This window comes from Lygodium microphyllum, chromosome 16 (genome assembly GCF_053477565.2).
Source record: "Lygodium microphyllum isolate KBCC chromosome 16, Lygodium_microphyllum_v1.1.10, whole genome shotgun sequence".
NCBI classification, from domain to species: domain Eukaryota; kingdom Viridiplantae; phylum Streptophyta; class Polypodiopsida; order Schizaeales; family Lygodiaceae; genus Lygodium; species Lygodium microphyllum.
Window position 1 is genome coordinate 60967951 of NC_141150.1, and position 22024 is coordinate 60989974.

At 43.2% G+C, this 22024-nt stretch overlaps 1 protein-coding gene and 1 pseudogene across 3 annotated transcripts; both read right to left on the bottom strand.

Moving 5' to 3' along the window:
* Window positions 1-6250: 6250 nt before the first annotated feature.
* On the bottom strand, window positions 6251-10678 carry LOC148022897 (putative methyltransferase At1g29790). Of its 3 annotated transcripts, none has more exons than XM_087695844.1 (3): window positions 10372-10678; window positions 7861-8618; window positions 6251-7371 (listed from the first exon to the last, which is right to left on the bottom strand). In XM_087695844.1, exons 2-3 carry the CDS (start codon window positions 8529-8531, stop codon window positions 6594-6596), a joined length of 1449 nt encoding a protein of 482 aa, XP_087551970.1. In that variant the 5' UTR covers window positions 8532-8618; window positions 10372-10678; the 3' UTR covers window positions 6251-6593. The 3 variants fall into 3 exon arrangements, with proteins under 3 accessions (XP_087551970.1, XP_087551969.1, XP_087551971.1); XM_087695845.1 differs by having other exon boundaries at window positions 6252-7371; window positions 7861-8404; window positions 10372-10676; XM_087695843.1 differs by lacking the exon at window positions 10372-10678 and having other exon boundaries at window positions 7861-10365.
* Window positions 10679-13061: 2383 nt separating this feature from the next.
* Window positions 13062-13620, bottom strand: LOC148022898 (MFS-type transporter clz9-like; annotated as a pseudogene).
* Window positions 13621-22024: the final 8404 nt, after the last annotated feature.

Consider the following 22024-nt stretch of genomic DNA (forward strand, 5'->3'; position numbering starts at 1 on the left):
GGCCAATTCCTCGGAATGAGATTGGAAGATTCTTGCACAAGTTTAACTCGCAAGAGGATGAGTAGTCATCCTATTATAAAATTGCCAAGATAAGGGAATTAGGTATTTGCTTGGAAGCAAAGGACCAATCAATAATTTGGAGCAACATATTCGTCATGATTTACTGTTAATAGAACTTAAGGTATTGGTTAAGTTGGGTTAATAGGGTACGGCCCTAACCCAAGGACATAAGGGATTAACAAACAAACCCTTGGGCATCTTGCCTAGTCGCAATCGATCCCGGATCGAATACTGGATGCATTCGGAGAGAAGGAGTCACTCCTTAGCAATTGACCAAATAACGACCACTGGAAATGATTGTGCTTGTAATAGTTTAGAGAGCACTATTTTCTTTGTTTACTCAATGAACTAAAGGATGAAAAGATATCTAACGCTTTAGGTTGAAGGCCTAAAGGGAGAGTCAGCCCCAGTTACCCCCGACTGTCTGCCTGACCCTAACCAAGGGGGTTGTTAGCCGCGCCAAGAACGTGGACCGAACCCACCGCATGAGGTCTCTCTGTTGAGCGCTACTTGGAGCAGGAGGACATTTGGGTGCCAAGGGCGCTCTGGCCATAAATCCCTCGCCTTCCGGGCCCTGCACAAGAGGCCAACGTGACTCGGGATTGGATCTCGACGCCCGCATACTAGTCTATGGGTGGAATCTTGGATTAGTAACCCCTGTGGATTGCTGGATAGCCTTCGAGTGGATTATGGATAAGCCTGCGAGCTGAACTTTATGAATGTATTCCAAAGATAAACATGATAACCTGTTGAAAAGGAACTGGTTTGACACTGCTTTTCTATGTCAAGTGCTAAGATTATGTGAAGGAACTAGTGTCTAACGGGCTAATTAAGGAAGCTGTTTGATGCCTGTCCAACTAAATGTGGTAGGTAATTAGACAACTAAAACAACTTGAGGAAAGTGCGGTGGATGTGGCCATGGGTCTATCCTACGGATGGGTGGTCCCGGTTGGCCGGGAACTTTTCTCAATCATAATGGACAGCAAGGAGATATTCTCAAAGTAAATGAATAGCAAGGGCGTTGACCTAAAGTCTAGGTTATAATAATCCCGGTTTATGCTGTTTTAGGGGAACGGAATGGGACTATGCCTTATGGTAGAGAGGTCGAGCCTTGCATCCCTCTCGTTTCCCATTCTCCTTGAACCAAGTGCAGCATGAATCCGCTTCGTCCCTGACGTTTCTGCGTAAAGTAGTTCGCTTGGGGTTCGAGGCTAGTTGCCATTTAGGAAATGACCATTAGGGGAAACCTTGATTCAGGTCGGTCCTAAGTGGAAATGGCCAGAATACTTCCGCTACGTGGCAGACACGGAAAGTCCTAGATTGCAAACCCCGTACATTCCATGGGAGTGCCGGGCGGAGCTTTCTAGACCTCCTTTCCGATGGACTGCTAAGACATGTCCTGACGGGAACAAGTGGGCATGTTACAATTTCCATAACTAAGAAAGATGCATTTCACAGACTTAGAATCCAACTTATCGCACTTGTCCTTGGAAACATGACAAAATTCCTCACAACCAAAGATGTGCAAACAAGCATATAATGGAGGTTTCCCAATCCATCTCTTTGCTATAACTCGGCAATCAATAGCAGTGCAAGGGGACCTATTAATCAAGTGTATGGTAGTAGTAATTATCTCAGCCCAAAAGTGATATGATAAGCTTGCCTTGCTAAGTATACTATGGACCCTCTCCTGAATCGTTCTATTCATGCATTTGACAATACCATTTTCAAGAGGGGTGTAAGGGATTGTCAACTAATGCTTAATCTCTCGCTCATCAGAAAATTGCTCAAAAGGTTTCGAGACATACTCACCCCCATTATGTAACCTTAGGCATTTTAGCCTATACCCAAACTGGTTCTTAATAAGAGCAAGCCAAGACATTCAATTTCTACTTTAATAGGATGGCCCAGACCTTATGTGAGGAATCATTAATGAATGTGACAAAGCACTTTGCACTACCTAGTAACTAACAGGGCATGGGACCACATACATCCAAATGAACAAGAGCCAAAGGCTCACCCATGCGCTTAATGCTAGACTTCTTATGCGTACTACATATCTGCATGTCATATAAACAATGATCAGAAGACTCAAAGCACTTATAGTCTAGGGATCCAAGATACTACAAACTGGTAAGCATTTTTATTCTTTTCAAAGACATGCGGCTAAGGCCACGATACCAAAGAGAAACATGTGGAATTGTAGCGATTGCCAAAATATGGTCAATTAACCTAGATACAAGCAAGGGATAGAGGATACTAGACTCAACATCACATGCAAGAACAAGATTCCCATGGGTAATCTTCCATGAGGAATCACCAAAAGAGACAAAATGACTTGCATCATCCCAGATGCTAGTAGAGATTAGGCTCTTTGTGAGAGCTGGTACATGACATACATCATGAAGGTTCAACATGCTATCTAAACCGAACTGCAACTAGACATCACCAATACCAACTATCTCCAATGCTAGGTTATTACCCAAACAGACAGATCTAGTCATTCTGTGATAGGAGTAAAACCACTATCTATGAGAGGTCACATGAAAGGAAGCCCCTAAATCTATCAACTAACACTGAGTATATCCTAACAAAGCATCAGTCCCAACTGTGAAACATCCAAGGTTGCTAATATGAGATCATCAAACACATCAAACATCACCACATTAATCTCCTCAATCTCGATGCTAGACTTGCTAGACACAATGTTACAGTCATGATTCTTCTCCTGCGCTTTCTCTTTACCCTTTTCCTTGCACGTGTCTTTACGCATTTTATGACACTGGCCGAATATGATATGCTTTATCATAATAATGACAAGTAAGACCGGAACTTATGGCCATGAGCCTTATTGTAGACAACCCACGAGTTCTAGACTAAGACCTTTGAGAGTCTCTACTATAGCCCTTTTCATCCTGCCGACCTCTCATAGTTAAATCCATGTGACATATAAGAAGCATCCATATTCTTTATGTTCACCTCTTCCGTCAAGAGGGCACTCTCAACATCCTACAATTTCAATCCATGTGAGGTGTTAGCACATAGGTCAACAACCCACTGTGAGCAATCAAGATGAAAAATGTAGGAACAAGTGGCATTGAAGATTATCACAATTGTAATGTGTCAATAACCATACATGCAATAGGCATAGATATCATGCACAGGATAGATATCAAGGGTAAATGAAGAGAATTGACAGATGCATAACCAAATGAGAAAAGCTCAATATATAACCAAGAAGCATATAAATACCACTTATAACACCCTATCAGATATAAGTGCCATGTCCAAGTTAAGAGATCAAACCAACCTATAATAGGGTAACTTTATTCAATACATATCAAGAGAGTATGTACATGTCACAAAAATGAGTTTCAATATCTCACTATAATACACTCAAGCTCAATTGCAAAGATCAAGTGCTCTATGCAACATCCAAGTGTCAAGTAGTAGCTCCCACTAGAACAAAGGTCAAATGTCAAATAGACATAAGAAGCTCAACACATCATGTGTGTGGCATTTAGACATCTAATATCCATATGACAGACATCCAAAAGCATGGGACCTAAGTAGTCTACAAAGCTCTTACTGTGGCATCCAAGTAGCATCCATAACAGTGAATGACAGTCAATGTCAATAAAACCAAGCTCTAGTCTCAACTCAATAGCATGTTATGAGCACAACCAAGCATGTAACATCAATGTTATACACCAATGTAGCATCCAAAGTGCTCTGAAAGCATCCAAAGTGCTCTGAAAGCATACAGGATCATTGATAGAATAGTATGTTGCCATATTATTCTAGCAATGAAACCCCTGGAAGCTGATCCAAATGAGGTCAATGTGGCCTACAAAGCATCTCTAAGAAATAACCGAATATTTACCAGTGTGCCAGTATTAAATGAGTAACAATAGAGTAATATAGGAGCCATTATCTCTAAGTAGACACTGTTTTAGGTTTATTACAATAGGTCTACTATTGTATTATGGCAGTAAGCAAGGAGTACAAAGCTCAAATGGTGCTCAAAAACCACAAGACCAATGTTGGGGAAGTGGCCACAAGGGTTGCAAAGTGTCGGAAGCAATGCCAGAAGCTTGAATGAGGTGAGATGAAGCAGTAAAGAGAGCAAGAGAGCTAGGTGCAAATCACACTAGCTGTTCCTGCTAGTTTTGCTGCTCCTTCTAGCCTCAAGGATGGCTTCTCAATGTTGGGCAAGGTCCAATGAAGCCTTGGAACAAGCATCAAGTGAAGGGAAGAAGCTAGGTAGAAAGTGGAGCTCAATGCATACCTCGAGGTGAAGAAACCACAATTGCCTTGAAAATGAACTTGTGTAGGTTTTCACGGATTGAAGCAAACTAAAGGGAAAGAGCTCATCAATCTCTGCTTTGATACCAATTGAAAGGAGTGAGCCTTGAGTGGAAGAAGCCTTGAGTGGAAGCAAGAGCTATGGTGAAAGGAGCAAGAGAGCAAGAGGACAATATGTGGGAACTCAACAATCACAATATGTGACTGGCCCACCTTATCTTATTCAACCACCTTATCTTATTCAAATGTCACTGAAAGAATAAAGAATGAAGTGACAATGATAGGCACCCACCACCTGCAGTGTATAGGTCTACGAGTACTATGAGTGTAACTAATACGTGAGCGGCTAAGCACAGTTGCCTTTACACCCAACACCACATATTTCAAGGACCACCTAATTCGAATAGTAAGTCTTGTGGCCTAATGACTATAGTGTCTTATTAGTGGTTCCCATTAAAGGATAAGTACCATGATGCGCTACCCAAAATGACACCCACGAATGTTGTCAACACTTGTACTTTTATACAGAATATATTTGTTATGGATGGTGGCGCAACCAACTTATATACAATTCATAGTATGCTTTACAAATATCTAGAACACCAAGATTAACCACTCCCATGAGTTTACTATGAATGTGACTATGTTGATAATATTTGTTTTGACCACATTAGTAAAATCCTTAGAAGTGGTTGGACTCCTCTTTGAGATGTACCTATGAGGTTGACTTTAGGTAGAAAAAGAGCTCCATGAAGTAGAGGATAAATGGCAAACTCTTCAATTTTCCCCACCATAGCCTTCTACCTCTTTTGAATGCACAATACTAAAGTGATATACTCAACTCATGTGAATCCTTCTAAAAAAATTAGGAGGTTTTTTCAAATCTTGAGGTTTATAGGATGAACAACTCATTGCTAAAAGAGATTCATGGATGATGGAAAACTAAATCCATAAAATGGAGCTTGAGTATCCCATAACATCTAAGTGTCGTACAACAAAACCATGGAATGGAATATGATAGGATGATACTTAGTAAACTAAGCTAACCTTTAAAAACTTTAACCAAATTATTATGAACACACTTGCATCTGACCATGAAGTTATCAACTTCATCTAAGCTACCATGGTCTTAGGGAGCAATTGTGATAATCAAAGAGTAAGTGGCATGATCATTACTAAGTAGTGAGCTCGCTACAACTAGAAACCCAACCATGAGAGGCCATACTAGTTCTCGTTACAAGACCACGAGGGCAAAGCCAACCTCCAAGTGGCACTCTTAGCTTTTTTAGCAAGATTCATATAAACCTTTTGAATACTCTAAAGCCATCCTTTGAATTGAGATTTATCATCTCCTTTCTCAAGGCATTGTAGTCTAACTTCACATGGCTCAGGAGGTAATCATTAGATAGTGGTCAAGGAAATGATGAGAATGTGGACAATGGAACCTGGATTCTTCTCTAAGCATCTTCCTTTGACATAAGCCTTGACATAAACCTAACTTTTATGTCCATCAAATACAACCCATTATATAAACTTTTCAAAACTGCAGCAATGCATTCGCTTATGAATGGCGTGATAAATCAAATGAATAGCATCCTTCAATGAATCAGCAATGAAAATACAAAGGAAACCACAATACAAGGATTAATTCTTCAATGAATTAGTAGGAACAAGACTCGTAAAGATTTGTAAGACACCACAATATAATGTCTTGGACATATACAGTCAATTTAGAGAGAGAGATTATATTTACGAAAAAAAAGAGAGAGAGAGATTATGAAACTTGAAGACTCTATAAGCGAAAGAGAGCTTATTTCAAATTATAGAAGCATGCAATAGGGTTTATAATATCCTCTTTGTATAAGACAGTGAAAGCTCTTTTTATAGTGTGTAAGTTTGCAAATACCATTATTTGATGTTGATAGATTGTAGATTAATGAGAGGTTAATGTCTAAGAGCATTCTTCATTACAAAGGAGAGGAAATTATTCAGATATGTATGTGAAATTACAATTCATTTAGTAGGCCTAGATGGAAGGTCAAATTCATAGAGAGCAAGGGATACAATATTGCAAACATGAGAGCATAATGATGATCAAAAGTTAGTAGGATATAGCCTTCAGGAACAAGAGGTTAGAGATTCACATGAATAGAAGGGATAAGATTACCTTTGGAAAAGCAAAATCATGATCAGTAGCTGATGTGATGACAGAAGATTATTGTTGCAACTCAAATTTGAGCCGATGCCAGTTCCTCTGCAGCAGTGGCTAATCTAGAGTAGGGCTTTTCCAAGACAGCAGATAAGTAGACCTCTTGCAGCTCAGCACCCCTGTCAAGCTTATCACCAACAGCCCATTTGAGCTTCTTGTAGCCCAGCTTCTCAATCAGGGGCACATAGGTGTTGGTGAGCTCTGGCCGGATGCAGAAGAAGTGGTCCAGCCAGAAGATGCCCCCAGGCCTCAGGATCCTGTCTATGTCAAAGAGGATAAACTCCAATGTCTCAGTGGGGATCCAGTTGCTGAGGACATGCATGGAGTGCACAATGTCCAGTGTGTTGTCAAAGAAGGGGAGCCTCTGAGAGATGGACACGTATAAGGGCACCACCCCTCTCAGTGCAATCATGTTGTTGAAGGGCCCATCAAAGTTCATGGTGGTAGTCACTATGGTCACTTGCCTCTCCCTCATCCTCACTGCAAAGGTCCCTGTGCCCCCCCCAATGTCCAGCCCCACCCTGATGCTTCCATCCTCCTTCAGGACCAGCACCTCATCTATGGTAAAGTCTGTGGGGCCTCCCTCCCTCACCCACCGTGTCTCCTCCCGCCCGTCCAGCTCGAAGCAGTCCAAACAGTCAGCGAAGATGTGGTGTTTCTTCCGGTCATTCAGACATTCAAAGCTCTTGCAGGTGTAGGCAGTCCAGTGGATGTTGTTGTTGGGTGGGATGGTCCATAGGCATTTGGGGATTGGATAGGGATCAGTGAAGTTCCTTGGGCTCCTTTCAAAACATCTCCTGAGAAATTCACATTAGAGGTCACCTTGTATGGCATCGTGGCATAAAACAGCATTTATGGATTATTTCTAGTATGGATTAGAGATCACCCAGGGCCAGCTACATATACACTAGTTTCACATAGGTGCTGACAGATCGGATACATCATACATAATCAGAACATCCACCTGACTGTACATGTATGTTTTCATGCTTAACATGATCAATATGAAACCGTGTGTGTGGAATACTATAATCATGCTTTAACATATGCAATCCAATGTCAAAAAAGCATCAGAAAATAAATGTCCTCTACCTAAGATTCTTACCACTGTGATAGAATTAACAGGCAACACAACAAAGCTTCTTGCTTGAAAATCTACTTAGTTCAATTCAATACATCAACTAATTAAGTGCAAGCGAGCATAACCTCTTGACCAGAACAAACAAAACAATATCAAACACTGACCAAAGAAGCTGATTTTTAGTGAATGCTATAGATATGCTTACCTGCGTGGTAGTGGCTCACAACCATGTAAAAGCAGCCTTTGTCCCAGATCTTTATCATCTGGGCATTCTCCACCCACCTCATATTCCATATATCTCTGCAAGTCATCTCTGTTCAGAACACAAGCATGGCCAATGGGAGAGATAAGACTATTTGATGCAAGACCACTACTCCAACCCAGTGGGAGTTCCCTCACAGCAATGAACTCTTGCAGCTCTCTTATAAAATCACTCCTACTCCCAAGCTTTGCCCATTCAGACCATGGATTCCCAGGATCATTGTCCCCATTTCCACTTTCTTTAATGGCCTCAGTTGCCCCTCTTATCAGCTCCATAGCTTGTTCTATGTCCTTGGCTAGACTGTCACACCGCTGAACTGACTCATTCAGCTCTTTCTCAATAGTGAGCATTGTCTGTTGGGCTCTAAAGAGCTCTAGCTGTGTCAAATTAAGCTGATATGCTAGTTCGTTGGCTGGAGTCGAGAGCAAGACACGCGAGTGCTCATGCACTTCTGTGTTAGGCTCATTGTAGTTGCCATGACCCCCACCTCCAGAACAAAAGTAGTAAGTCATTAAATTTGTTCCCAATAGTGCAAAAATAATATATAGCCTGTCAATAGGAACTTTCCTAGACTTATCAGCTACCATGGCTTTGATTGTTTCTTCATAACCCATCCTGGTGGATAGACTCTCCAGGCAATTCAGAATGACAACAAATTTAGTGGTTTACACCCTTTCGCATTAGCAAGAACAATCTCAATCCTGCAATAGGCTGATACTAATTAAGCTTAATCACATTTCATATTGGAGTTCAATAAACAATCTCAGTATCAATCGTGCAATAGGCTGATACTAATTAGCTTAATTACATCCTACAAGAGGCTGATATTAAGCTTAAGTGCATTTCCCATTGGGGTTCAATGAAAATGGTTCTCAATGTGTATTTGCCAGAATAAGCCTTCTGAAACTTGATTTGGTGCTTCTTACTCGTGGATCGTGGTGATAAGCAGAAGGACAATGAGTTTTAATTATACACTTAATGCAGCCTGTAGAAGTGGGGGTAATGGATGGGTTCAGGTGATGGTTGCAATTGTGCATCGAAATGAAGAACTTAAGAGTGCAAATGTGATGAGGAAGTTGATTAGATCTGCAGGGCTTGAAATGGTTCAAGCTGATGAGGCTGATGAGGGGTAATTGTGAAATGTGTGAGAGAGAGAGAGAGAGAGAGATTTTGAAAGAAGGAATCCAGCGTTATGATATCTAGGCCACTTGCGGAAGCAATTCAAGCTGATCTCAAGCAAGAACAGATCAGATGCTGGAGGGTGTAGCTGTAGCTGCAGTAATAGCAGCAGTAGTAGTGGAGTTTGAGTGAAAGGTTGGCTGTAGCCTACATATTTTGGAGGAGACAGAAGATACGTATACGTATTGTAACGTGCGGCTGATTATAAAGAAATGCGAGAGAGAGGGGCCGCCGGGGGGGGGTTGTTTTCTTAACAGTCCCTTTATGGAAATGAGTAGAAAAGTGCATCACTCAGCAGCACGTTCTTGGGGACGAGAGAGAGAGCGTGTGGGTGTGTGTGTGTGTGTGAGAGAACCAGTCGCACCAGGGTTAGTGGGGGTGAAAAAAGCACACCTGTGTACCTATAGCAAACAAAGAAAGCTTCACACACACACACACACACACACACACAATGTAAAATGAATGCAATTTTTGGCGCATGCAGAGTGGAAGAGGAACCCAATACATACACTTCAAATTATCTATATTGATCAAGGGCATTGGCTGCAAATCCTGTCAAAGAGAGAGAGGGGTTTTTGGGGGGGGGGGGGGGGTGGGGGGGAAGAGAGAGAGCTTGAAACATCTCCCCTCTAACTGGGATAGGTACATGTGATTCACATTCATTCGAACAAAGTTGCAAAGATCGTAGACAAACCTAGCAAGCCTGCAATTGACTCAATCGGTAAAACTAACAATCCCCCCTTCGATATTTGCAGTATCCACTAGATGCAAATGAATGATTCCTACGTATACAAAATATGATTCCTCTAAGTGCAAGAATTCCTGCATGCAAGGTGGATGAAAAAAAAAAAGTATTAGTTTTTTGCCATGCAATATGGATATCCAATTTGTTGCATGCAAGGCAAGAAAATCGTTTTTCATATCAGACTCACAAGATCTCATGTATGCAGAATCTAAAATCTTTTATTTGTGTAAAGTGAGTGCAATTTTTGGTGCATGCAGACTCAGTGGGAGAGGAACCCAATACATAGAGTTCAATTTTTTGGTAGATGCAGAGTGTATCCATCCAACATTAGGGTAAACAATTGCAACAACCCAACAAAATAATCATTGGGAGAGAAAGAGATGGATGCATAAAAAAGAGGGGAAATATAGTGGAGAGATCTCTAAATGCATCCGCATAGAGTTGCACACAGATACCATGAAACAGAAGCGCAGATTAATCAAACACAGATATCCAAATAAAAGAAGGATGATTCGCAGAGAGGCGCATACCTGGCTTGTCTTATGGAAAAACCACGAAGTTATACTTGTAGTGCGACCCTCCAACCTTGTTTTATGGAGGCATGCGGGGAAGGCAAGGTTCCGGCATGCGCTTAATGCAGTCTCCTTGTTTTATGTAGACGTAGTGCATGCGGGGAAGGCAAGGTTCCGGCACGATGACATAGTGGCGCCATGAATTCTTGCACGCAGGAGAGCAGGCGACCAGCAGGAGACGGCGGAGCAGGAAATGGTTAGGGTAAATCTATTGGGCCCCACCCATTTCTGCCAGTTTTTGGGTCAAAACTACCGGGTTGAGCACATGGCAACAAGGCCCACCCTTCCCTCAGGCCCAAAAGAAAGTTGGTGATGCAATATGGCAATTAGAGTCAAATTTACAAAAAAGAAAAAAGAAAAAACAGATGGGCAAAAAAGGCACAGAGTTTTGGGGCATGGCTCCCCCCCTTTCTATGAAGAGTAGTGCCTTGCCAAGTGGCACTATCACTTCAGTATAGTGATAGTGCCAAACCATATCAGTTGCATGTAGGCATGCATGTACACGTCCCTTTGGTCGACTGCCATTTTTGTACTAATCACGAATCCTTCCTTCCACTTCTCTTCCTTTGTTGTTTTGTAGGTGAAGCCACGGGAAACCAAGCATCCTCCAACTCTGCCATGGTTGCCAGGCTCCAACATGTGCCGCCAGTAATTCATCCGTTGCCAGAATGAAGGCCTCCGATGTTTTGCTGTTGCATGCATAGAGAGACTGAGGAACCACCTTTTATCACATCCAGATTATTCCTTCTTTCTCTTTAGTTCGTGCTGCACTGGTCTAGTTCATGCTGGCCAGCTTCAATGAATCGCGTTTGTTGATAATTGTAACATCATAACAACAGTACTGCCTTACCAAAAATAGTATTGCAAAGGGAAATTGACAAACTAGAAGTACTTGCTTTCTGTGTTGATTGTGTATCGAGTAGGTACAGGGAGATGCCAGGAAAGGAAAGAAGCATGGACAGAGAAGGGGAAAGTGCACACTCACACACCTCATCATGGTGGTGATCTATCTTTGTTGTCATCAATGTCATCAATTGATTGGGTCTTAGTTGCAGGGACCTATCTTCTATAGCTTCATCCATGTATTTGAACACTACAAGCTCCATATATTTTGCTCATCTATGTAGGGCAGTCATGTGTACAAAGGGAATATTGTTGGTCTGATTGTATTGTTCTTTGTGCATGCACCTGTGCAAATTGAAGGATGGAACAATGAGAGAATCACCCTCTCGTGAGTGGCCACAAGTAGGCTAGCTCAATTTGCTAGCAAAGGGTAAAGCTTGCAAGAAGAAACCTAAAGGAAGACCTGATTGTAGACCTGCTTTCTCTTCCAAGCAATTTACAGGTACTAGTAATTCTTTTTTTACGGAAAGGCTCCTCCACCTGAATGTGTATGTATGATGTGCTTTGTTCACAAAGTGACCAATCTTCTATTTTGTTGCTTGGATTATGGCTTGTGCAGAAATCGATCTTTAGGTGTTTGTTAGTAGACGAAACATTTTATGTCTAGCTCTTGCACATGTAGCCTCTTCTTTGTAAGAATATACAACCACCCTTGGAACAAAGTTTGGTCTCGGGAGCAAGGTGTTGGCATGATTGTAGCCAAGCAACATCATGTATCCATTGGTGAGCTTTCTTTCTCTCACACCTTATGTAACTCTTATTTATGGTTGTTCAGGTGGCATTATGCTGCAATGTCTTTTGCGTCATGTAGATGATGATTAAGATGGGAAGTTTGGACCTTGGAGAAGGGTAGTAGCATGATTACAGCCAAGTAACATGTTGTGGCCATTTCTCTCTCTCTCTCTCTCTCTCTCTCTCTCTCTCTCTCTCTCTCTCTCTCTCTCTCTCTCTCTCTCTCTCTCTCTCTCTCTCTCTCTCTCTCTCTCTCTCTCGCAATATATTTGCATTGTTCCTCCAAACAATGATTAAGGTAGGCAATAGAGAAAGAAAAGAAAAATTCAAGTGTAAGTTAAGTTGCTATTGATCTAAGTACAAGTTAATTGTCAGGTTTTACATCATTGAGACAAAAGGTTGTTGCAACTACTATTGTTAGCTAGCAACATGGGCAGCTTAATGAGGCCTATAGCTACTATAAAATGCTCTAAGACGTAGCTACAAGATAGGATTACTTGGATCCTTATCCAATGGCATCCATTCTTTGCTTATCTCTCATGCTCTATAGCCTTTGTGCATGCTTTAGCCTCTCTTGCATTGCAGGCACATGCAAGGTAGGTAAGTTTCTTGCTGTTGGAATAGTCCACAAAAGCCCCCCCATGCACACGGGTGATAGTAACATTTTCCCGAGGTACTTGCAACAATTCCAAAACATTGCAATCTTGCTTATCCATACTAGTGGATGAAGCATTTGGTGACCCACACATGTCAGACAAGTGGCTAAGAGTACTAGCAACATATCCTTCCAACTCCTCCATGAGCGATGTCATGGGAACACGGCTGCAGTCATCCATTTCTTGGGTGTTCAACCCATCTTCAACACTCTCTATAAATTGTGTCTCAAGAACATGGTTGCAGTCTTGGGCATCCATGCTACCATCAACATCATGGTTGAGGTCTTCAATTTGCACATGTACATCCAAATTGGAGCATGGCAAGTTTTTGTAGTTGAGAATGTCATGGCTCAAGGGCTAGATTCCGGTTTCCCTAAAGCCTGCCTAAATATTTCTTTCTGTGCAAGCAATATTTAAGGCCATGGATGCAATGCTAGCTAGTTCACCCTTACTTGCATGTGTGGAGAAGCTACGAGCTTACCAAAGGTTCCTCTCCTTGCCAAAATTGGCCTTGAAGGGCTTAAAAATAGACACATCTAATGGTTGGATCTTGTGAGATGTCTGTGAGGGTATTGAGACAATGTCTATGCCACACTCATGTGCGACTTCCATGGCCCTCAACAACTAGCAAATGGCAGTATGAGGGGGATGGAGGATTGGGCATTGCAGTTCTAAAATGTTCTAGCCAAGCCTCAAATAGTTGCCTAGTCATCCATGCTTTATTTTGCATTGACATAACAGCCCCATCTTCGCATTCCATGAAGTAGTTTTGCATGGCTTTCCTCCCTTTGAAAATGTAATAACCCCGAAGGTCTTTTTTGGCAGCATTGACACAACAAAGAATTGTGAGCCATTCACGATTGTTCGGTGTTATGCCATACACAACTTTTGACCCCTTTCGAGCCAGTACTTGCATACCTTTGTCCTTGCAATCTTGCATGCCCATCTCATCTGCATTCCAAATGTTCTCCAGAGGATAATTATGGAGATTGTACATGGCTTGTGTAACGTGTCCACCACCTATCTTTAGGACATGTCATAGCAGTCCATCGGAAAGGATGTCTAGAAAGCTCCGCCCGGCACTCCCATGGAATGTTACGGGGTTTGCGATCTAGGACTTTCCACGTCTACCACGTAGTGGAAGTATTCTGGCCATTCCCACTTAGGACCGACCTACGTCAAGGCTTTTTCTATTGGTCATTTCCTAAACGGCAACTAGCGTCGAACCCGAGCGAACTACTTTACGCAGAAATGCCAGGTCCGAAGCAGATTCACGCTGCACTTGGTTCAAGGAGAATGGGAAACGAGAGGGATTCAAGGCTCGACCTCTCTACCATAAGGCATAGTCCCATTCCGTTCCCCTAAAACAGTGTAAATCGGGATCATTTATAACTTAGACTCTAGGTCAACGCTCTTGCTGTTCGTGCTCTTTGAATGATCTTCTTGCTGTTCATCATGATTTGAGAAAAGTTCCTGGCCAACCGGGATCACCCATCCGTAGGATGGACCCATGACCACATCCTCCGCACTTTCTCTGGTTATTTTAGTTATTTAATTACCTAACACATTTAGTTGGACATGTATCAATTAGCTTCCTTAATTAGCCCATTAGGCACTGGTTTCTTCACGTAATAATGGCACTTGACATAGAAAAGCAATGTCAAACAAGTTCCTTTTCAACAGGTTATCATATTTATCTTTGAAATACATAAAGTCCAGCCTGTAGGCTTATCCATAATCCGCCCGAAGGCTATCCAGCAATCCACAGGGATTACTAATCCAAGATTCTGCCTGTAGACTAGTATGCGGGCCTCGAGATCCAATCCCGAGTCACATTGGCCTTTTGTGCAAGGCCCGGAAGGCGAGGGATTTACGGACAGAGCCCCCTGGCACCCATGCATCCTCCTGCTCCAAGTAGTGCTCAATGGAGAGACCTCTTGTGGCGGGTTCGGTCCACCTTTCCCGCGCGGTTAACAACCCCTTTGGTTAGGGTCAGGCAGGTAGTCGGGGGTAACTGAAGCTGCCTCTCCCTTTAGGCCTTCAACCTGAAGCATTAGATATCTTTTCATCCTTTAATTCTTTGAGCAAACAAAGCAAAACAGTGCTCTTAAAACTGTTACAAGCACAATCATTTCCATTGGTCGTTATCTTTGGCCAACTGCTAAGGAGCGAATCCTTCTTTCCAAATGCATCCAGCACTCAATCCGAGATCAATTGCGACTTGGCAAGATCCCCAAGGGTTTATTTGTTAACCCTATATCCTGGGTTAGGGCCGTACCCTATTAACCCGCCAACTTAATCAATACCTATATCCCAGGTTAGGGCCATACCCTATTAACCCGACTTAGTCAATACCTTAAGAGCTATTAGCAGTAAATATATTATTTCAATTTACTGATTGGTCCTTTGCTTCCAAGAAAAAATCTAATCCTCGTATCTTGGTCACTTTACCCAAGAAAGGTACTATATCTGGACAATTATTCATCCTCTTGCAAGATAAAGTTGCATAAGAATCTGCCAATCTCATTTCGAGGAATGGGCCATTCCCTTGTGATCAAATCACAAGATCATGCGACTCTGCAACTTGTTGCACAAGTGTTGCATCGATTATGGGACTATTCTACCCATCAACGGTGTCTTCTAATCACGGTATCATGATTAGATATAACAATCCATTCCTGATTGCATTAGGCCGACATTGTCAGTCCTAGGGTTCCGAGTTTCATCTTTTTAGCGAGAGATTCTTAGGAAAAACCCTAGATCACTTCTCGCATGTATGTTCCAATGTCCCTACATTCCGTGAATGTGGGCAAGTCTTTAGGGTATAGGAGTTTCAGCTTTGTCAATACGAGCGACTAGGTCACATCCTCAACGTGTTAAATTCTAGTTAGCTCTTTGGGATATGTTACATTGAATTAACCCTTCCTAAATGACTTTCTCGCGGTTTTTAGGTGTTTAGGTTTAAACCAATTTAACTTGTTTAATCTTGAAGATAATTACGCTACCATTTTCGTAACCACATGATTCATTGTCTATGTATAAGTTGATTTATAAACCCTAACTTTTCGGGTTAAGATCAAAGCATAGGTTAAGTTGTAGCATAATTCCAATTGATCATCCTATAACATGCAAACAAGATTCACGCTACTAAGCTTTAGGATTTTATGTTTTGACATGTAGCCTTTTTCTACTTTCTTTTCTGAATGAATTTGTCATATGCTGAACTTACACACCCTTTCGTTGATTTAAGTTTTTAGGCCACTTGCCTAGAGTTAAATGCAGCCCTAGCAAATTCCTACGGTTGCTAGCAACTTTCTATAACGAATCATTTCAAAGAAAATATATTCAATAATGTGATATGCGGTTTATTCCTTCCATGATGAAGTGTACTATCATAATTCCATTTGTAAAGATGGGCATTACTTAATCTAATTAATGCACAAAACCCTCTTGCTAGAAATGCATAAAAATCTTATGCTCACTTTATTTTGTTCGTTTTATTCAAAAAGACTAATGACTGAATTCTTCCATTGTGAGCTCTTTCCTTTAAATTAGTCAAAGTATTTAAATCGAAAGATGCATCCTATCTCCAAAAATGATCCATGCACGATTGGATTATAACGACGTAAATCAAAAATTAGGAAAAAAAATCCTGGACTTGTGGTGAAATGTCCACATGGATGTTAGGAGACGATCCTCCTGCGGCTGCGCCTTGTGCTTTCTTAGGAGCCATCGCAAATGCGGCCTTTTCGTCTTGGAATAAATGGGCTTTTAAACCCACTAGAGAGGCAATAACAAAGCTCAACGGAAAGGGTTTTCCACTCGGGCTAGTGAATGCTTGTGGAGAACCCAAAAAAAAGGGGGGGAAAGCCTTAACTCCCGGGTTAAGTGAGTTCTTCAAAGGCCCTTGGGTAAAATGGAAACGGGGGGAAAGAGGGTATATTGTGAAGGCCAAGAGAAAGGGGTTCTAAGGTACCCCGAGGTTTGAAATGATCCTTGAGTAACAACGCAAGGGGGGGGGGGGGGGGGGGGTGTAAGGGCTTTGTAGCTATACCATGCCGTTGCTACCGATTGCACCTATATAGGGAGTAGTAGTGACTCAAAGCCCTGCCTTGTTTCCACTCTACGTGTGATTCCCTATACCCAGTGGTGAACCCTCTTATGTGCGGCGTCACGAGGGTGTAGTCCTGGGATGTGTCTATGTTGTCCCGCTTTTGGATTGAATAATACAAGAGTATACCTTGAGCTCATATCGTGTTACCTTTTTGTGCCGTGTTGAGTGCGTAACGAGTGCACGTTTATCACACTTGGTATCAGAGCAACTCTTGCTCGGAGTGAAGGAGTGCTCACGGAAGCAGGAGGAAAGATCCAGTGCCCCAAAGAGATCGAAGTCGTAACGACCCACAGCGCGACGCCCCACATCGTGTCGCCCCACGTCGCGTCGCCCCGGCGTGACGCCCCAACCTCGACATCCCACCGTCTGAAGACGTGACGCGGCTTCCCCGCGGCACGACCCACACCACCACAGGCGAAACGCGGCTTCCCCGCGTCGACACCACCACCAACCACATGGAGGAAGAAAGGGAGAACATCACCCTCCCGACATTAGAGGAGAGGAAGAAGAGTAGGGGACAAGAATGGAGAGTGGCCCAAGAGGAGAAGGTGGCCGGACTAGAAAGACAAATAGATGGTATGTCAGGCATGCTAGAATCAATATGGAGGAACATGCAGATGAAAGAGGAAGAGGAAGAAAGGAGAAAAAAACTAGAAGTAGAGCAGGGCTATAGAGAATGGGTGAGTCAACAACAAGAAGAGGAGAGGAGACACCGAATGCAAGAGGAGATGGATAGAACGGGTAGAGAGGAGTCATCTAGGAGGGCGCAAGATACAAGGAAGGAGAAGGAGAAAGTAGTAGAATTAGGAAGCAAAAAGAAAGACAAGAAGAAGGAGAAGAAGCACCATCGCAATGAAGAGGAAGATAGCAGTAGTTCAGAAGATGATTATGGAAAATTCAAGATGCCCCAACCCGCCAAGTATAAGGGAGAGAGAGATGGGTTGGTTCTGAAGAAATGGATCGCAGAGGTGGATAGGTACTTAAAATATTCAAGAATCACCGAAGACAGGAAGGCGGAAGTGGCAGCCATTTACTTGGAGGAGGACGCTGCCAGTTGGTACCTGTTAGAACAGGAGCAGGGCCACACAATCTGTTCGTGGGAAGAACTCCAGGAAGAACTGAAAGACTACTTTATTCCAAAGCTAGAGAAATTCAAAGTGAGAGATGAATGGAGGAACCTCAAGCAAGCACAGGGAAAGATGAAAGAATATGTCAGCAAGTATAGGCAAATCATGCTGCAGCTACCAAACATGGATACCGACACTAAGCTACATGGATTTTTGTTTGGAATGCAAGAATGGGCTAGAAGAGATGTGGAGAGATAGGAGCCAACAAGCTTAGCAGAAGCCATGAGAATGGCCGAACGACTGGTGGACCTGGAAGGCAGAAGAACAGCACAAGGGAATCAAAACAGGTTCAACAACAACTTCAACAACACCTTCAACAACAGCAACTCCTGGAACCAAAGGCCCAATGCTCCTAGAGGGGCATTCACAGATACAAGGAGTCAAAATACCACTAACACCACGGCCGTATCCCAAACCGCATTAGTCCCAAGAGGAGCAGCAGGGAGATGGGGAAACAATCACTACAGGCCAACCCCTAGCACATCATATGGACCCGCAGGATCAAACACATCATGGTGGAGACCCCCAGGCCCTTCCACTGGCATCAGATGCTTCAAATGCGGGGGTCCACACTACCAAAACAGATGCCCAATAGAAGACACAGCCTCATCGAGTGGATCAAGGGTGAATGCAGCTTGTGCATATGGAGGAGAAGAACCACAACCACCGCGTATCCAGGAAATTCCAAATGGGAGTGAAGAGAGCATGGACCACCCAAGGGTAGGGTCAGTTAGTGCCCGACCCCAATGCATGGCAGCCAGAGTAGCGGCAGTCCACCATCTATACATCAAAGGTCGAGTGGGCGATGGAAACCAACCAATCATGGTGGACACAGGAGCAACCCACAACTTCATGACACCACAGTGTGCAGCCAAGTATGGATTGAAACTATCCAAAGCCCCAGAAGGATTAACAGTAACATTCGCACAAGGAGAAGCCAAGGAAGTAAAACAAGTCTTTGCAGTCCAAGTGGAAGCCGACAAGTGGAAAGCAAAACTCAACTTCTTAGTAATCCCCATGGATGATTTTGAAGTGATATTAGGCTTAGAATTCTATGACAAGTATGTCATTGCAATGTTTGGAAAGGGTGTGAATGAAATGATGCTAGATATGCAAGGAGAAGGCGTCAGAGTACCATGCGAAAGAATGCAACTACCTGGTAGGACCCCAATCAAGGTACAAATGAAGGAGAACAAGCCAGGAGTATCATGCCAAACAGTAAAACCAGCTGCAAACCAACCAAAGGGCCAGACCCAAAAAGCACCGGTCCAAGGGACCGTCATCAAGCCACATATTATGACATGCAGTGCAAAGCAAGTCGAGAAATCAGTCAAACAAGAAGATATGGTCTATCTGTGTATGATCCGTCCAATAGAAGAAGAAGAAGATGGCAAGAAACCCAAACAACAGAAGAGGAACACAGAAGTGGCAGAAATACTTGAAGAATTCAAAGATGTAATGCCAGCCGAACTACCCAAAGGTCTGCTACCCAGACGAGATGTGGATCACAAGATTGAGTTGATTCCAGGGTTGTCTCCACCGGCCCGAGCTCCCTATCGCATGAACCACACTGAGCTCATGGAATTGAAGAAGCAACTACATGAACTAGAAGAACAAGGATTCATCCGCCCTAGCAAATCCCCCTTTGGTGCCCCAGTGTTGTTTGTAAAGAAGAAGGATGGGAGACTTAGACTCTGTGTAGATTATAGGGCTCTTAACAAAATCACCATAAAAAACAAATACCCTATGCCCCTAGTGGAAGACCTATTAGATAGACTGCATGGGGCCAAGCACTTTAGTCGAATTGACCTTAGATCAGGATACCACCAAATCCGCATAGCCGAAGAAGATATCCCAAAGACAGCCTTCCGCACCCGATATGGTAGTTTTGAGTGGTTAGTATTAGGGTTCGGCCTAAGCAATGGGCCAGGCACATTTTGTGGCCTCATGGATGGAATTTTTAGACCGGAGATAGATATCTTTGTCATTATCTACATAGATGACCTCCTAGTCTACAGCAAGACCTTAGAAGAGCACAAGCAACACTTACGCCAAGTTTTTGAGAAACTGCGGAAACATCAGTTATACGCCAAGCCGGAAAAGTGTGAATTCGCAATGAAAGAATTGGAGTTCCTAGGCTTTATTGTAGGAGCAGATGGAATCAAAGTGGACCCTAAGAAAGTGGAAGTTGTCCAAAAATGGCCTGTACTGAAGACTGTAAGAGAAGTGCGGGAGTTCCTAGGCTTCACAGTATTTTGTCGAAGATTCATCAAAGATTACAGCCTCATCACTGCCCCCCTCTCCCACCTCACCAAAGAAGACCACTCGTTTACATGGGGGAACGCGCAACAGGAAGCCTTTGAGCAGATGAAGAAGTGCATGAGCCAAACTCCCGTCCTAAGGGTATCGAACTTCACCAAACCCTTTGAAATCTCTACAGATGCATCTGACTATGGCATAGGGGGTGTACTAGTCCAAGAGGGGCACCCCATCGCATATGAGTCAAAGAAATTTACTGATGCTGAAACAAGGTGGAGCACACATGAGAAGGAAATGTTGGCAGTCATCCACTGCCTTAGAAAATGGAAGCACTATGTTCAAGACAAGCATACAATAGTCTTCACCGACAATATCTCCCTCAAATACTTCCAATCCCAACCCAAGTTATCAGCAAAGCAAGCCCGTTGGCTAGACTTCCTAGCCGAATTTGACCTGGAAATTAAGCACAAGCCTGGCTCTACCAACAAAATAGCAGATGCCTTGAGCCGGAAAGCTGACCTAAAAGCTGTCAGTGTTGTCAGCAGCAACTTCATTGAACTTGTCAAAGAGGCCCTAGAACAAGATCAAGACATGCACAAGATAATCAAAGATGTGGAAGCAGAGAAGACCCCCCATGGAATGTACACTTTAGAAGAGGGTATTCTATTTTTAGGCAAAAGATTGTATATCCCCAACAATGTGGAATTAAAGAAACTCATCCTACATGAGATACATGACGGCAAGATTGGAGGCCACAAAGGGCAAAGCAAAACCTTGGAGGCCCTTAGAAGCAGTTCTTTTGGCCGAACATGAAGGAAGAAGTGATAGACTACATCAAAACTTGCCCCACTTGCCAAATGGTCAAAGCACCCAGATCAAGACCAGCCGGACTACTACAACCCTTACCAGTACCCAACCGCCCATGGGATGTCATCAGCATGGACTTCATTGTGGAACTACCGGAGTCCCATGGGTACACAATCATCTTTGTAATGGTGGACTATTTTTCCAAACAAGCCCACTTCATCCCGGCCAAACCACCACTGAATGCCAAGGAGGTAGCACGCCTCTTCTTCACACATGTATTCAAATTGCACGGCTTACCACTGGCCATTGTATCAGATAGAGATGGAAGATTCATGAGCGACATGTGGAAGGAACTCTTCAAGACTCTGGAAACCCAACTGAGATTCTCATCATCCTTCCACCCGGAGACAGATGGACAGATAGAACGAGTCAACCAAGGTATCGAAGATTACCTCCGCAGCTATGCTAGAGTGGATCAGAAAGATTGGGCCTTGTACCTTGATGTCTTGGAATTCCACTATAATAGCTCCATCCACTCGGCTACAGGGTACACTCCCTTTGAGTTAGCTACAGGAAAAGAAGTCATCACACCACTGGCCTTAGCATCCGGAGCGGCCAAAGCGGAGGATCAAGATGCTGAAGAAATCTTGAAGAAATGGAGAGATCGCAATGCAGCAGCTAAGCAAAGTCTCGAGCAGAGCAAGATAACAATGACAGAGCAAGCAAACAAGAAAAGAAAGGCTGTACTATTCGCCAAAGGAGACATGGTCCTAGTGAGCTCTAAGAATATGTCACTTCCCAAAAACATGACCCCAAAGTTCAATCACCGCTACTATGGACCCTACCGAATCACTCAAGTGCTGAATGAAGTCACTTACAAGCTGGACCTGCCAGACAGTGTTTGTGTTCATAATGCATTTCATGTTCGTCTTCTGCGCAGGTTCTATCCTGACAACCAATGGGGACGGCGCGTACCAATGCTCCATTCCAATGGTCCCTTCGAAGTAGAAGCA